The sequence below is a fragment of the Terrapene carolina genome, unplaced genomic scaffold, assembly GCF_002925995.2.
Source record: "Terrapene carolina triunguis isolate 2854851 unplaced genomic scaffold, T_m_triunguis-2.0 Scaffold62, whole genome shotgun sequence".
Lineage (NCBI taxonomy): Eukaryota > Metazoa > Chordata > Testudines > Emydidae > Terrapene > Terrapene triunguis.
This window is the reverse complement of record NW_020664413.1, coordinates 55,997,394-56,012,191: the sequence shown is the minus strand read 5'-3', so window position 1 is coordinate 56,012,191 and position 14,798 is coordinate 55,997,394. Positions and strand designations below refer to the sequence as shown.

At 43.6% G+C, this 14,798-nt stretch overlaps 1 protein-coding gene across 1 annotated transcript in view; it reads left to right on the top strand.

Annotated features, from left to right (window-relative positions):
- The window catches only part of FAM126B (family with sequence similarity 126 member B), a 94,646-nt gene that overhangs the window by 58,891 nt on the left and 20,957 nt on the right, over positions 1 to 14,798 (top strand). The window contains exons 7-10 of the mRNA XM_026647672.1: positions 1,434 to 1,549; positions 2,127 to 2,222; positions 9,969 to 10,085; positions 10,728 to 10,815. Coding sequence (XP_026503457.1) covers positions 1,434 to 1,549; positions 2,127 to 2,222; positions 9,969 to 10,085; positions 10,728 to 10,815 — 417 coding nt within the window. The remainder of the gene's footprint in view (positions 1 to 1,433; positions 1,550 to 2,126; positions 2,223 to 9,968; positions 10,086 to 10,727; positions 10,816 to 14,798) is intronic.

Genomic DNA, 14,798 nt, shown 5'->3' with positions numbered 1-14,798 from the left:
CGAAACCCGAGGGCTTCAGCCTGGGTGGCGGGACTCAGGATACAGCCCCCCTGCCCAACACTGAAGCCCTCAAGCTTTGGCTTTGCCCCCTCCCTCCCCCGGGTGGCAGGGCTCAGACTTTGGGTTTGGGCCCCCTGCCTGGGGCGGTGTAGCTCAGGCTTCGGTCCTCCTGCCTGGGGTGGTGTAGTAATTGTTGTTGTCGGAAGGGGGTCACAATGCAATGAAGTTTGAGAAACGCTGTATTAGAGGAATTGCTTGTGAACTACATGCTCCTTCTATTTGCCGTCTTGGGAAACAACCTCTCATCCTATTTGCAATCACATAATATCCCTAAGGCAATGACAGCAATTTCTAACACGGAAAAGTGATGACTGAAAGTGTATTAATACAATTTAACAACTGGAAACAAGAGAGCCAGCACCATATAACCCTTCATCTTCTAGCATTTGCAGTGCTTGCTGAGTCACCTGACAGCAGCTTAGGCCCCATCACAGAATGAAGGGGCCTAAGGACACCATGAAGTCTGGTTAGTTGAACTCGTCGACAGCATGCACCATTGACTGACGGAGACCATGTTGACAAAGTGGGTTGGCACAAGACCCCATGTATAGAGGTTGGCTGCAGCATATTTCATATGACCAGCCAGCTTGTTATAGACCACCAGCACATGCTTCACAGACAACAGTTGGACATCTATTGATGTCGGGCAGGTTGCATAGCACATACCCCCACTATTTCCCCCATTTTCATGTGGCACTAGATATACCTCAGTCCGAAAAATCAATGTCCATTAAGTTCTCCAAACAAAATGGAGGGCCTTGATATGCCGCAGCTTATTTAGTATTAGTGGGTGTTTTGTGACTAGTGCTCTATGCATTGAGTTGAAAATGTGGCTCTTGGGTTTTGATCTATGCAAGCTATTTGCATGTAGTTGAAACTGAATTATTCTGCTGCTTTTGTCATTTTGAGGGGGACAGAGTCAACTTGAAATTTTAAAATGTGAGTTAAAAGTAGCCTCAAGTATTCCTCCTGATTTTCCCTGTCAATGTTTCTTGGTTTTGCAATCCTATTTTTTTAATGCTTTCTCTCCCTATTGTTGCCTGAAACAATATGGGAAACAGGGAAACTGACTAGACACAAAATATAAAAGGTAACGAAAAAGAAATATTATTTCTCTAATCCTTCAATGCTAGTATACTTAATTTTTATTCAAACCAACAACACTTACCAGTATGTAAATCATTTCAGACACAAGTGTGATTGGCTTAAGTTGACTGTGTCCCTTTAAAATATTTTAGGAATAATCTTTAGCTGTTTTACAGATTACCACAAGGGAGAAGTAGAACTTTTTCTAGATAAAATTTCATGGGTTTTGGATCCTTCTTATGGTAGCATTTTCTATTTTTATTTTCCCCATGCCTTTCCCACCCAAGCCTTCTACTATTGGATCCATGGCTTTGACTGAGGGAGCCCTATGTCAACATGACCTCATCAGGGTGGTTTATAGTGATCTTCATCCTCAGAGAGAAACCTTCACTGCACAGAACAGGTGAGTAGTCAAGCGGTAGATACTTCATTAGTCTGAAGCATAAAACAACATTGGGTCAATAGGCCTGTATACAGTGAGTACCCTACCTGTCTGGCTCGTCTCTTACAATTTAGAGCTTGTAAGTCTGTTACTAATTCATTAAATATAAATAATTTCTCCATCAGATCCATTTCTGCCAGTGGTGTCGCCAAGCAGTCTGGAAGGCTGATTGGCGGACATAGACTACGTTAAAATAATTTATGGGAAATGCAAACTTTTCCTATACTATGTCTGTCTTCAACCATATATTCTAAAATAGCTTGTTGCATTATTCCTCCATACAATGCAGTGGCATTAGGGTAGTAATCTGTTACATCTCATGCCTTTTAAAGTATTTAATATTGAGTCTTTTGATAGACTATTTCTAGTCGGTGAATTAAAATGGAAGAGCGATACCTACAGGCTGATGTACTGTATTTCTGATGCCATCTTGTCCTGCGAGTGAACCATTAACAATGTTTTTTAAGTTGTTCTGGTGGACTATTAAAAATCTGAATCCATGTAGTTTCTTTTGTCTCATGTTCTTGTCTGTCTTCAGGTTTGAGGTGCTCGGCTTTCTCATGCTGTGCTACAACTCTGCTATTGTCTACATGCCTGCCTCCTCCTATCAGTCACTTTGCAGGATGGGTTCCAGGTGAGGATCTCATGCTTAAGGAACATTCCTAGCGTTATAAATATGCAAAGAAAGAGAATGGGTTTACTCATTCCTCTCTGGTAACTTGACAGATCATAATTTAATTAGAAACATAATGCTGTTTTTGCATACGAAAACAATGCATTGATTGTATATCAGTTGCATTTGCTTTAGTTCTAGGTCTTGTAATGTTTTGCTTTGTGGAATATTAATAGTAAAAACTGTAGTGTGTCAAGACCTGCAGTAAAGGCAAATCAACTGCATCTCTTTATAGTGACCCAGTAACCTGGTTAGTGTACCACCTATTTCCTCTGCTTCTGAATATTAGTCCAATTTACTTTTGAGTTGGTTTGGATGACTGACTTGAACAGCATTTTGACAGTTTGTTTCATAACAACACCACACTTGGAGAAATTCCGCCATCATTTCTCATTCTTTATACCCATCCTTTCCATGACCTCTTACTTGAGTAGTATTTAAAACAGCTTGTTGACATAAAAGCTCTTCTTTTTGTTCTAGAATCTTAAATATCTCTGATACCCCTACACATCTTCTCCTTTGTACCAGCTTTTTATGCTAAAACAAACAGGCCATGGGTGGCTAATCTTTCTCTATAATACATACTCACGAAGCAGCAGAATCCTTTTCTCTGTTTTTTTTATATGCCTTGTCAGCTTCAGCAGTGTATTTCCTGTAAATTGCTGACAAGCATTATACACAATGCAGATATTGTTTTTCCCAGTGTACAGCAGGATCAAAATAGCTTCTATCAGTTTATACTCCATTAGAACACAATACGTACTCCCACCAAGGGTTCTTGCCAGAAGCTGGGAATGGATGTCAGGGGATGAATCACTTGATAATTACCTGTTTCTGTTCATTTCCACTGGGGTACCTGGCATTGGCCACTGTCGGAGACAGGATACTGGGCTAGATGGACCTTTGGTCTGACACAGTATGGCTGTTCTTATGTTCCTATTCTATTCTTTTCTTTTACTTGTTGTTTCCTACAATTCCTTTGTTCCTGAATCTCTCAGAATGGAATTTTTCCTTGATATGCTTCTGTCACCTTCAGCTGAGTTATACCAGGGCTGAGTTTGGCCAAGTGTACTATACTTCTTTACATTTTAAATGTTTCCTTTCTTCAGATATAGAGTGGAATAAAACCTATAACAATGGACTGAATTTTAACACTGAATAATTTCACTATGGAAAATGGTTCCCCGTAACTGGAATTGTAATTTGCACATTGAAATAGTTTGAAAATTTTATTCAGTTTCACCATAAACTGAGCTTTCCTGCATCCAAGTTGACTATAATCTGGTTCTACTATATATACACTTCACACATGTGTGGAGAGCCTCCAAACTCCTGTTCACCAGTGCACCACCTTCTCCCTGTCCCTCCCTAAAAACTAGCTTCTGCATTGTTGCCTACAAGAAGTGAGCTAAAAATAGTCAGGTGGCTGTCAAGGTGTGCAAACCAGTAATTGTGTAAATTGTTATTCTCTTATCTTAGCTCACCCTTTCCCACCTCCTTCTGTTTGTTTGCTACCCCCACTTCTTTTATCATAATTTATCACCTGGGTTTTAGACATTTGTGGCAGAAATCTGAGTTTTACTTCTTCTATAAAGTGCCTAGTACACTTCTGCATAAACAATAAATAATGCTTACCTCTAAGCCTTCTGATTTTTTCTTTCAGTGCATGTAACTAGTCACTTGTATACATATTTGAAGTAAGTCATCCTAAAACTGATTGTTATATCACCCCACTCATCACTCCCCATCCTGAATGGCTCCTTTTCATTGGCACCTTCTGTTTCCTGTCCTTAAACCAATTTTGTGATCTCCTTTCTCATACTTTCTTTCTAACTTTGTAAGTCACTCTGTTCTGTGATACATTATTAAAGTATTTTATGAAATTTAGGTAAATCATGTCTACTCTTTCATCTTGTGCAACAATGCAAGTAATGTGCAGAAATTTGTCAGGCCTGATTTTCCATTTATAGATCTGTGAAAGGTTTTTCTTAACATTCCTTGGTTTAGAATTTGTTAATATGTAGAAATGTACCATATTTCTTCAAATTTCAGTGTTCAAGTACAAACCTAAAACGTCCTATAAAATCTCACAGTACCACAATAACAGAAACTTGCCTTTGTAAAACTTCTCACAAGGTTTTTGTTATGAAACTTATGAATTGCAACCTTACAAATGTCTCATTACTGCTCTCTAGCACAGTTTACAGTTAACAGTGTTACAAATGGATGGTGGTATGAGAAAAGAACATTGCATATGTTTCCATATGGCTGAGTCTGTTCCCTTTGTGATTGAAGTTCAAAGGGAAGTTAGAACATAAGAATGGCCATGTTGGTTCAGACCAATGGTCCATCTAGCCCAGTATCCTGTCTTCCGATAGTGGTCAATGCCAGGTGTTTCAGAGGGAATTAACAGAACAGGTAATCCTCAAGTGATCCATCCCCTGTCACTCATTTCCAGCTTCTGGCAAACAGAGCATGGTTTACATCCCTACCCATCCTGGCTAATAGCCATTGATGGACCTATCCTCCATGAACTTATCTAGTTCTTTTTTTTAACCATGTTATAGTCTTGGTCTTCAAAGCATCCTCTGGCAAAGTGTTCCACAGGTTGACTGTGTTGTGTGAAAGAATACTCCATTTTGTTTGTTTTAAATCTGCTGCCTATTAATTTCATTTGGTGACCCCCTAGTTCTTGTGTTATGAGGAGTAAATAACACATCCTTATTTAATTTCTCCACACCAGTCATGATTTTACAGACCTCTATCATATCCTCCTTTAGTCGTCTCTTTTCCAAGCTGAAAAGTCCCAGTCTTATTAATCTCTCCTCATACGGAAGCCATTCGATACTCGTAATAATTTTTGTTGCCGTTTTCTGAACCTTTTCCAATTTCAATATATCGTTTTTGAGATGGGGCGACCACATCTGCATACAGAGAGTAGCCTTGGAAAATCTAATGCCCTGTGGATTTTCCTGTATTTCTTGTATTTAACTTCCAAGGATTTTGCTTTTCTAAGTGCATGTCTCCACTAAACTCCACCCAAAATTCAGCTGAATAGTCAGTGGCAAATGACCAAGTGGGTTGGTTATTCCTGAGTAAATCTTTCTATCTAAACACGTGTAGTTTGTCAGTGGGAGGCATATTCCAGTTTTGCTGTATGAAAATAACAGCTCCTCCATTAATCTTACAGCAGCATCCTGAAGTTAATTAGAAATTGGTTCAGTATGATACAACTGTTTTGTTACATTATCCAGTCTCTGCTGAAGTGCAGCAAAGCTTCAAGTCAGTGCACTTTCATGTCTTGATGTTCAGGTTCCCAGTCAACAGATTTTCTAGAGATAGCAGGATATGAGGCAGAGGCCTTAGGAGTAAAGAACAAGTTGTTTGGTGGAATAATTTTAGATTTTGGCATGTTGACAATTTGTTCCTAACAACGCCAGGAACAAGAAGCTAAGAAACAAGACCATACCTCAGAACTATGGCATCTGCTCTTCATCTCATGCAAGTTGTACCTCTGATGCAGTGCTTGGTTTTCCTTTTTTCCTTTCACCCATAGCTGAAATTAGACCTCCAGGTTTGTAGATGCTTGCTGGGTTAACCTATTTTCTTTCTTAAATGATTGCTACACTTATTAAATTATTTCTGACACTTTAAAGCACCCAAACATTTGCTCTAAGTGAGTGTACAGTAAAACACTTACAAAACAAACCCATTAGAATAATAAAGCCTCCCTTACCTAGTAAAACCATCAAGACTAACAATAGCAGCCAGCTAAAACCACATACACCTTGATAACACCCTCTTCTTAAAAAGATGGGGAAACTGATAGGCCAAGGGCACAAGTGCACTGTTCTCTAGTTGACTGCTATTCTTATCCTCCATGACATTTCTGAAATCCGTGCAATGGATTTCCAATTTTCCTTGTCACTTGAATCCTAGAATAATCTGGGTCTGGCATTTATAAACCTGAGTATTCCTGCTATCTAATTATCATAATCTGCCCCGGATAATGGTCTCTTCAACATTTCATTTTTCCTCCTGAATACGTGTTTTACCTACAGGAATATGTTATAAATACAAATATGTGAGTGTCTGTCCTTGTTCTTGTATTGCTCAACTCAGCCTTGAGTGAGGAACTCTCACTTGTGTACACACTTGCAAGTTCCCCTTAAAGAAACCCTTTCAGAAGTCAGTTTAGGAACCACCTCCTTTCCATCAGCATCATTTTGACATGCTAGTCTGTAAAACATTGAGTTTCCTTTTCCCCTGTTGTGTGTGAATTTATGCTCATAAACCTGAAAAAAAGTTCCCTAGCTATTCACAGAATAATTACATAGAAACTTCCCCTCCTGGCTCCTTCCAAAGTTCCTCACTACTGACTTGGAAGAACACTGGCACAATGATGAGAGAGGTTGGTTAGATCTTCATACCCATTCATTCCTGACTTTCTCTGCCCAGAGTTGCCAGTTAGTGCCATGTGTGCTATCAGTTTTTGTCCATATTTCTCCTTGCCCACTAGGAAGGGACTGGACTACCAATAAGTTTTATGTAGGCCATTAAACACATATCAAATAATAGATTTTGTGTCTGGATTGGATTAGAACCAGCAAACTGGAGATTAAATTATTTTAGTATTTTAGGCTAGATGATTCTGTATATTAAACAGTGGTTATCTTAGTCTTAGCCAGATTCATTCCCTCATATTTTTGTTATGAGAGAGAGAGAGAAATATTCAGGCATCTAGGGTCTCCTCTGGACAAGTGGTACAAAATGCCGTTTACAGTATTTACTGAAAAGAGGATTGTATGTGGTGCAGTGCTGGCCAAAAGGAATTTTTTTAAATGGAAGATTGGCATTCTCAATACCTTCCTCTGTCATTATCAATATCATCATTGTGTCCTTTGCTTGAGTTAGGTGTTTATACAGCCTTTTCCCAGCTCTGTCCAGAACCTTTATAGAAATTTCCAGACCCAATATTTTGTAAAACTCACTGTAAAAGTTGAGCATTGAAATGTCTGATGCAAGAAAGAGCTAAGATGTTTATCATCAGCCCCTAGGCTCCATTGTGTGTGTTGCTCTTAAGGGCTAATGCTTGTTACATTAGCTCTTTGCCTGAGAAATCCTTGTGGTGAGTGTAAAGAGTAAATACTTCTGCATTAAATACATTAGAATGGTTGTGTGCAGCTTCCATGTTGTTTGGTATTCAGATCTCAAAGCTCTAAATAAAAGTGGTGATTATATTTGTTGAATATATATGATGTGCTTCAGCACTGAACTGGATCAGGGCCGGTGCAACCACTAGGCGAACTAGGCGTTCACCTAGGGCGCCAAGTGGTTGGGGACATCCAAGATTTTTTCCTCCCTTCCCCTCACACAGAGTGCGGCATGGCTGATTGGGCGCCTGGGCTTGATTTAGCCGCTCTCATTGGCCTCCAGCAGGCAGAGTCCCTCCCTTGCTCTCCCCTCCCCTTGCCTCAGCATTGCATCGCCAGCACGCTGTGGGGGAGGGGCTGTGGGCTCCGCAGCCTGTTTGTTTTGGCTCCACATGGAGCCAGCGGCTGGAGCGACATGGTGGTAAGGGGAGTCCGGGGGGGCTGTCAGGGGGCGGGGGGAGGGTTGGATGGGTCAGGAGTTCTGGGGGGGCCTGTTAGGGGGTGGGAGTGTGGAAAGGGATTGGAGCAGTCAGGGGACAGGGAGCAGGGGGAGGGTTGGATGGGTCGGCAGTTCTGGGGCGGTCTCTCAGGGGGCGGGGAGTGGTTGGATGGGGCGTGGGAGTCCCAGGGGTCTGTCTGCGGGTGGGGGTGTGGATAAGGGTTGGGGCAGGTAGGGGGTAGGGTCCTAGGGGGGCAGATAGGGTGGGGGAGTCTCAGGAGGGGGCAGCCAGGGGACAAGGAGCAGGGGGGGGAGGGTGTTGGGCAATCTGAGGGGGGCGGGAAGTGGGAGGGAGTGGATGTGGGTGGGGCTCTCCCCCCTGGTCCTCTTTTTTCATTGATGAAATATGGTAACCCTAAAAAAGCATTACCCTGGCTCGGCAGGGAGGAGCCACCTTCCGGAGGCACCGGAGAGCCAGAGCGTCGGCTTGCAGGGATGGCAAGCCCCAGCCATGGAGGAGCCGGCGCGGCAAAGGGGGGCAGCAGCCCTGCAAAGGCGGCGGCACCGCTAGCCCCTCCTGCCCAGGCTGCGGCCCGGCGCGTGCCTCCTGCAGGTTGCATGTGGTCGGCGGCCCCCGGCTCCCCCCTCGCCGTGCTCGGGCTCTGCGGCTCCCAGGCATGTGAGCTACTGGGGCGCAGGGCCCTGAGCCTACTCTGGGAGGGGCAGCAGCAGTGGCGGCTCACACTCCCAGGAGCCGCAGAGCCCGAGCGTGGCAGGGGGGAGCCGGGAGGCGCATGGGGGCTGCCGCCCACATGTATCCACAGCAGGCGCCCCTGGCGGGGCTCCAGGTGGGTTGCAGCCTGGGCAGGCGCACCCCCCAGCTTACCCCTCACTGCCCTTGGGTTCTGTGGCTCCTGGGCATGTGAGCCACCGCTGCCCCTCCCGGATCAGGCTCAGGGCCCTGCGCCCCGGTGGCGGCTCACGTGCCCGGGAGCCTCATGGCCCGAGCACGGCAAGGGGGCAGCCGGGGGGCACATGGGGGGGCCTGCATCCGCTGCACCCTGTAGGAGCCCTGGGGGGGTGGGTGCCCGGCTGCAGCCTGGGCAGGAGGGGTAGGGGACGCTGCTGCTCCCCGCTAGCTGCGCCACCGCTTTTATAGGGCTGCTGCCCCCCTGCACCGCGCCTGCTCCTCCATAGCTGGGGCTTGCCGCCACTGCAAGCCGATGCTCTGGCTCTCTGGTGCCTCCAGAAGGCGGCTCCTCCCTGCCGAGCTGCTGCAGCGGCCCAAGCCCGGCAAAGCCAGTGAGTGGACTTGGAGCGGGGACCGCCGGAGTGGGGTGGGGAGGGCTCGTGGGGGGGCTATGCACCCTCCAGGGGAGTTCAGGGGGCGGAGAGGGGGGAACCTGGTCTAGGGAGTAGCCTCTGGGCATGGCTGGCCCCTGGGGTCTATAAAGGCTCGTTGGGATTTGCCCCTCAATGAACCGATGTGCGGGGCGGGGGCGCAAGGTGGAAGTTTCAGCTAGGGCGCAAAATATCCTTGCACCGGCCCTGAACTGGATGTGGGGAAGGCAAAGCACCTGCTCCAAGGAGCTGGCAATATAAAAAGATGCCATTTGAAATAATAATTCTTTTCATAAAGAAAGCAACTTTGTTTTCCCCAGTTTATTTTTTGAAATGAAACACTCACCTATTAATATTAATATGTAACAGTATGTTACAGAGGAGATAAGCTCTCTATTCTGTAGCATTAAACTAAACATTCTATCTGAGGCACATTCCCTGTTGTTCTCACATCTTCTGGCTAGCTTCTGAGAAAGTTCTGTCTCCCACACTCAAAACTAGCTGATTGGTGATTTCACCCAAGCTATTGTGAATAACAGTGTTTGGAGTCAGATTATTGGAATTATGGCCAATGTTTCAAGGCTCTGCTGTGAAGATACTTGCTAAAAGCATCAAGAGCTGACTTGAGACTTTGCAGCAAGAAACTGAACAGTTAATGTTTGGCAGAATAATCAGAGCTTATCACCTGAGTGTCTCACATTTAATGGATGTAAAGTAAGTTTTCTTAAAGTGTTCATGAGGGCAGAGTTTTGATTCTGTATTATGTTTTGCCAGGCTTTGCGTGAGTGGATTTCCACGGCAGCATGAGAAACGCTGGAAAGAATTCTGTAACAGAGTGGTACTAGATCCTGACTTCATGGTGCAACTGCTCACAGGTGTCTATTATGCCATGTAAGTAGGTGGAGTTTGGAAGAAGAAGAGCTGGATGGCTTCTAGTGAATTAAAATACCCTCTTTTCTCTCTGTCTTTATGCATGAAAACATGAATTAAGCCACTACTTCATTTGAGGATCAACTGCTTTATCTCCCTTATTTTCCTTTGACTTGCGATCTTGGCCAGCTGACATTTTGGGAATGCCTTTATCAGCATTCAGTCACCAGTGCTGGGTGCTGCAGAGTGGTGCTCCTCGCTTCCTCTTCTTTCCCAGGGATGTCACTTCCACAGTATCCCTTCTCTTCACCAGTGTAATGTTTGCAAGCTTCAAGGTAGCTGATAAACCTGGGTGCCCTGGAATGGCAGTGTGACATGAAGCCACTAGGTTAGCCTAAACACATGAATCCAAAACAATTATACCAAGTAATGTAATTTTCGAATGGTGCCCCTCCACCCTTCTTTACTGTGATCCTTACCATGATAACATCCTTCTGGCTGGGAGATGAGAGGGAACAATTAGTTGTAATATAAATTAGAATAATAACTGAGGTGCTCCATCTATTCCTTTATGCTTTGTTAGTGTATGTTCTTTGTAGATACAAAGAGAAGGGTTTGTGTTCAAAAAGTACTGAATAATAAATGTCTTGTTTTGTTTTGTAGATATAATGGACAGTGGGGTCTTGGCCAGGAGGTATTGGATGACATAATTTACAGAGCACAGCTTGAACTTTACTCTCAGCCACTGCTGGTAAGGAAGAGGCCATTGAAATCATTTTATTTGATTTAAAAAGCATATGAATGTGCTGATAAAATGGATTGCTTTTAAAAGGTTCATTTAGCAGTTACAACCATTTACTACATTCTAACCAGAATTTTATTTGTAGTCTGATGCTTGGTATTTTAACACAGCTACTATTCACATCACGCTCTTTTGCTTAAGTGTTAAGCTCTGGTACTTAGCGCTTATAATAACTCCTTGGTGCTAGGAAACAGGATTTCCTAATATAATGTTCTAGTTTAAAATACATACACTCTTGTAGCAAGAGCTACACAAAGATAACTCCTAGGATATGTCTATATTGCGATAAAAAACTTCTGGCACTGAGTCTCAGAGCCTGGGTCAGGTGACGCAGGTTTGCAGGGTTGTAAAGTTGTAGTGTGGACATTCCAGCTCGGGCTGGAGCCCAGGCCTGGACAGCAATACTGCAGTTTTATAGCCCTGCAACCTGAGCCCCATGAGCCCAAGTCAGCTGACCTGGCCCCGCTGAGGCTGTGCCATGTGTCATTTATTGCACTGTAGACATACTCAAAGGGGTCAAATTAAGTAATCATCTGATATCACATGACATTGGTGGTGAACAAATTGGTATTCTGCTCACCTGTGGTTAATCGGGGTTTAGAATTTGTTCAACTGACTCTACCCACAGTATTCTTGGTGATAGGAGCAGAAATGGAATAGTGCTGAACTTTCTCAGACAGACTTTATCAACAGAGCTATCTGCAGTCTTAAACTGACTGACTATCGCCCAGTCTTAATCCGTTCCATTCCATTCTGCAGCCAGCCCTCCAGATGAGACATTTTTCTCTAAGAATATAGCTTTTTAAAAAAAATATCTACTGCAGTTGCTAGCCTGACCCTAAAAGATGAAAGGAGAGAAATAAAAAAGGAGACCGAGAAAGAAGAGGAACAACGAGAGAGACAGACAAAGGTGGAGGTGATTGAGGGGAAGAAGAGAGACAAATAGAGAGGAGGAATTAAATATTTGTTCATTCTGGTGGGGGGGGTGGGGGAGATTCCAGGTAAGGAAACAAAATCAGCAGAAGGTAGAAAGATGACTGTTGCTGTCTTTGGCACCTTGCACCACTTTTGGATCAGGAATTAATGTGGGCAATAGGCTTTGGTGGTGGTCTTCTGGACTAACACACAGTAAATCAATTTGATAACTTTAAATATTATTTTTCCCCATAACTTAGAGTAGTGGCCTGTTTGCAGAGAAGAACTGAATGGGAAAGATCCAAAGGCCAATCCCAAGATAAATTTTGCACTTCTCCAATAAGTCTGATAAAACTGTTCTCATGATGAATTAATATTGGCTAGGGCACTTAGTTTTGTGCTTTCTGAGTGAAGCATTTTAAATACATCTTATCCAGTGAATTATTAGAACAGCAATTTCCTTTAGGAAATGACTCATTGCACCATTAGATTGGAAGTTTGAATTAAATATTGAACCTGAGGAAGTGGGCACCTATGAGAACATGCTACAGTACAAAAGCATGTAGGTGGATCTGTATTTGAATTCAGTTGATGGTGTAACAGCTTTTAGTCCTGATTAAAACTGAACAATCAGCTTAAAAAAAAAAAAATCTTCTGAGTGATTGTAAATCCTTCTAGGTTATCTTTATTTTTACAATGTTAACAAAAGTGTTTTCTGCCTCTTCTCCTCTTGAACAAGCTATTTGGTAGTTTCTGTCGACTGTTAGTGATTGTTATAGCCTTGTCTCTTTACTACTTCCTTATTTTCCTTCTCTGGTCATTTGCTTGTCCTCCCCAGCCTGCCTTTTTGCAACTATCAAAGGACACTTCAGGAAGCCCTGCCTTTTTCTAAGCATGTTTTACAAAAATTGTAGTTAAGTTCTAGGACAGATGGATTGCATGTCCCTTGTCTTTCTCCATATTAAGGCAGTTGACCCTTCGGGTTCTTTAACAAACAATTCTCTTTGTTTAAATTTTGTTTAAATTTTCCAGAAGTCACATGCAATGTAGCAGCAATATAAAACAATGTTTAAAATAACATTTAAAGCAATTGCTGTCACTCAGTGAAGTACTTCATTTAGTCTCCCACGTGATTTTCAATCCCACCCCCCTCTGGCATATGTAAAGACAACAGCAAATTATCTGAAGTCCATGCAGGAGTGAAAGTTAATTTTTTTAGACATTTGTACCAGGGCATTTGCATAGTTGGGGAAATGTTATTGGTCTACATTAAAAAGAGCAGCATCACAGCCCACTGTATTTGGTGGTTCTTCTCAGAAAACTCCGTGTAGTGTATCAGTGCTCCTGTACAAACAAGATTATGTCCCTTTGTGTTCCTCTAAATAGAAAACATGACCGAAATAGCAGCCTCAGTAAGCTACAAAACAATTGAAGGGTAAATGACTGACTGCCAGCAAGCACCTTTAAATGTTGCCCAGGGGCTGTACCAGAGGCGGAAAAATAATGCAAGAAAAATAACTTAGTCCAGGAAGAAAAACTGAGCCCTGGTCTATACTGCAAGGGGATCGATCTAAGTTACGCAACTTCAGCTACGTGAATAACATCGCTGAAGTCGCCGTACTTAGATCTACTTACCGCGGTGTCTTCACTGCAGTAGGTCGACTGCTTACACTCCCTTGTCAACTCTGACTACGCTTCTCATTCCGGTGGGGTACCGGACTCGATGGGAGAGTGCTCGGTGGTCGATTTATCGTGTCTTCACTAGATACGATAAATTGACCCCCGCTGGATCGATCGCTCCAGAGGTAAGTGTAGACATACCCTAAGTTGCTGCAACCAAATGTTCTGTGCCAGTCTCACAGCAAAGAAAACTTTGTGGGAGGGGCTTCCACAGTGGGAAGTTAAGCAAAAAGATGCAATATTCCTGCCCAGCTACTGTGGACTAAAGAGTGCCTCTCTATCATTCCATCAAGCATCTGCCCTATACCAGTTCAGGTCCTCTGCACAATGCTTCAAAAGGTATTCCCAATCTTTAGTGCAAAACAAGATATCCAGGCTACCCCAGTACGCATACACCCTCAGGCAAAGTGTGTTGGGCAAAATAGTTGATTGTAAGCAAGAGACAAGCATCACTATGCCCACTGACCTGTTAATTTGATTGAGATGCATCCCATACCGTCACTGCTTGATGCCCCAGCCTCTTTTACTTGACTAACTTTGGCTGAGCATATATTCCTCCTGGGAAAGGATGGATGTTTCTGGCCTGTGGCCTGTTCTGCTTTGTCACTGATAGTTGCAAGCTCTGTTCCCAGAAACAGAATGCTGCTTCCTCCATGAAGTCTCTTCGGGCCTTTCAGCTTGGGATCACCAACCTTGGCCTTAATGGGCCTGGTTTGGGATGATAAGGCAGTAAGACAGGATAGTATCATAGAAATGTGGGGCTGGAAGGGATCTCAAGAGGTCATCATGCATCCAGGCCCCTGTGCTGAGGCAGGAACAAGTAAACCTAGATTATACTTGACAGGTGTTTGGTCTAACCTGTTCTTAAAGCTCAATGATGTGGGGATTCCACAATCTTCCTTGGAGGCCTATTTCAGTGCTTAAAGTTAGGCACTGCATCTTTTTGCATCACTTTTCTCTCAGGAGGGGCTGGGACTGATGCAAGTGGACTTTTTAGCAAGTTTTTCCTGCTGGACGAGGTCTATTTTTCTTGCATGCTTTCTCCCCCGCCCTTTTCCCCTTAGCAGTATAATCTGGGTTGAAAGTGCTTGTCAGTCAGTCTTCCACACTTAGGGTTCATATTTTTCTGGAGCTGCTGTTGCACTGAGATTTTTCATTAGCTCTGATGGAGCACTGTCCCTGTTCCTAGGTACTGACAACGTAAACAGACAGAGATAAGGGAAGGAGAAAAACAATGTACATGTTATATCCATGTCAGCTTGATTTGCAATAAGCAGCACAGCAGGATTTTTTAAGAGGGAATATGAGCAGGGGGCAGATGAACAGAGCCATCCCTT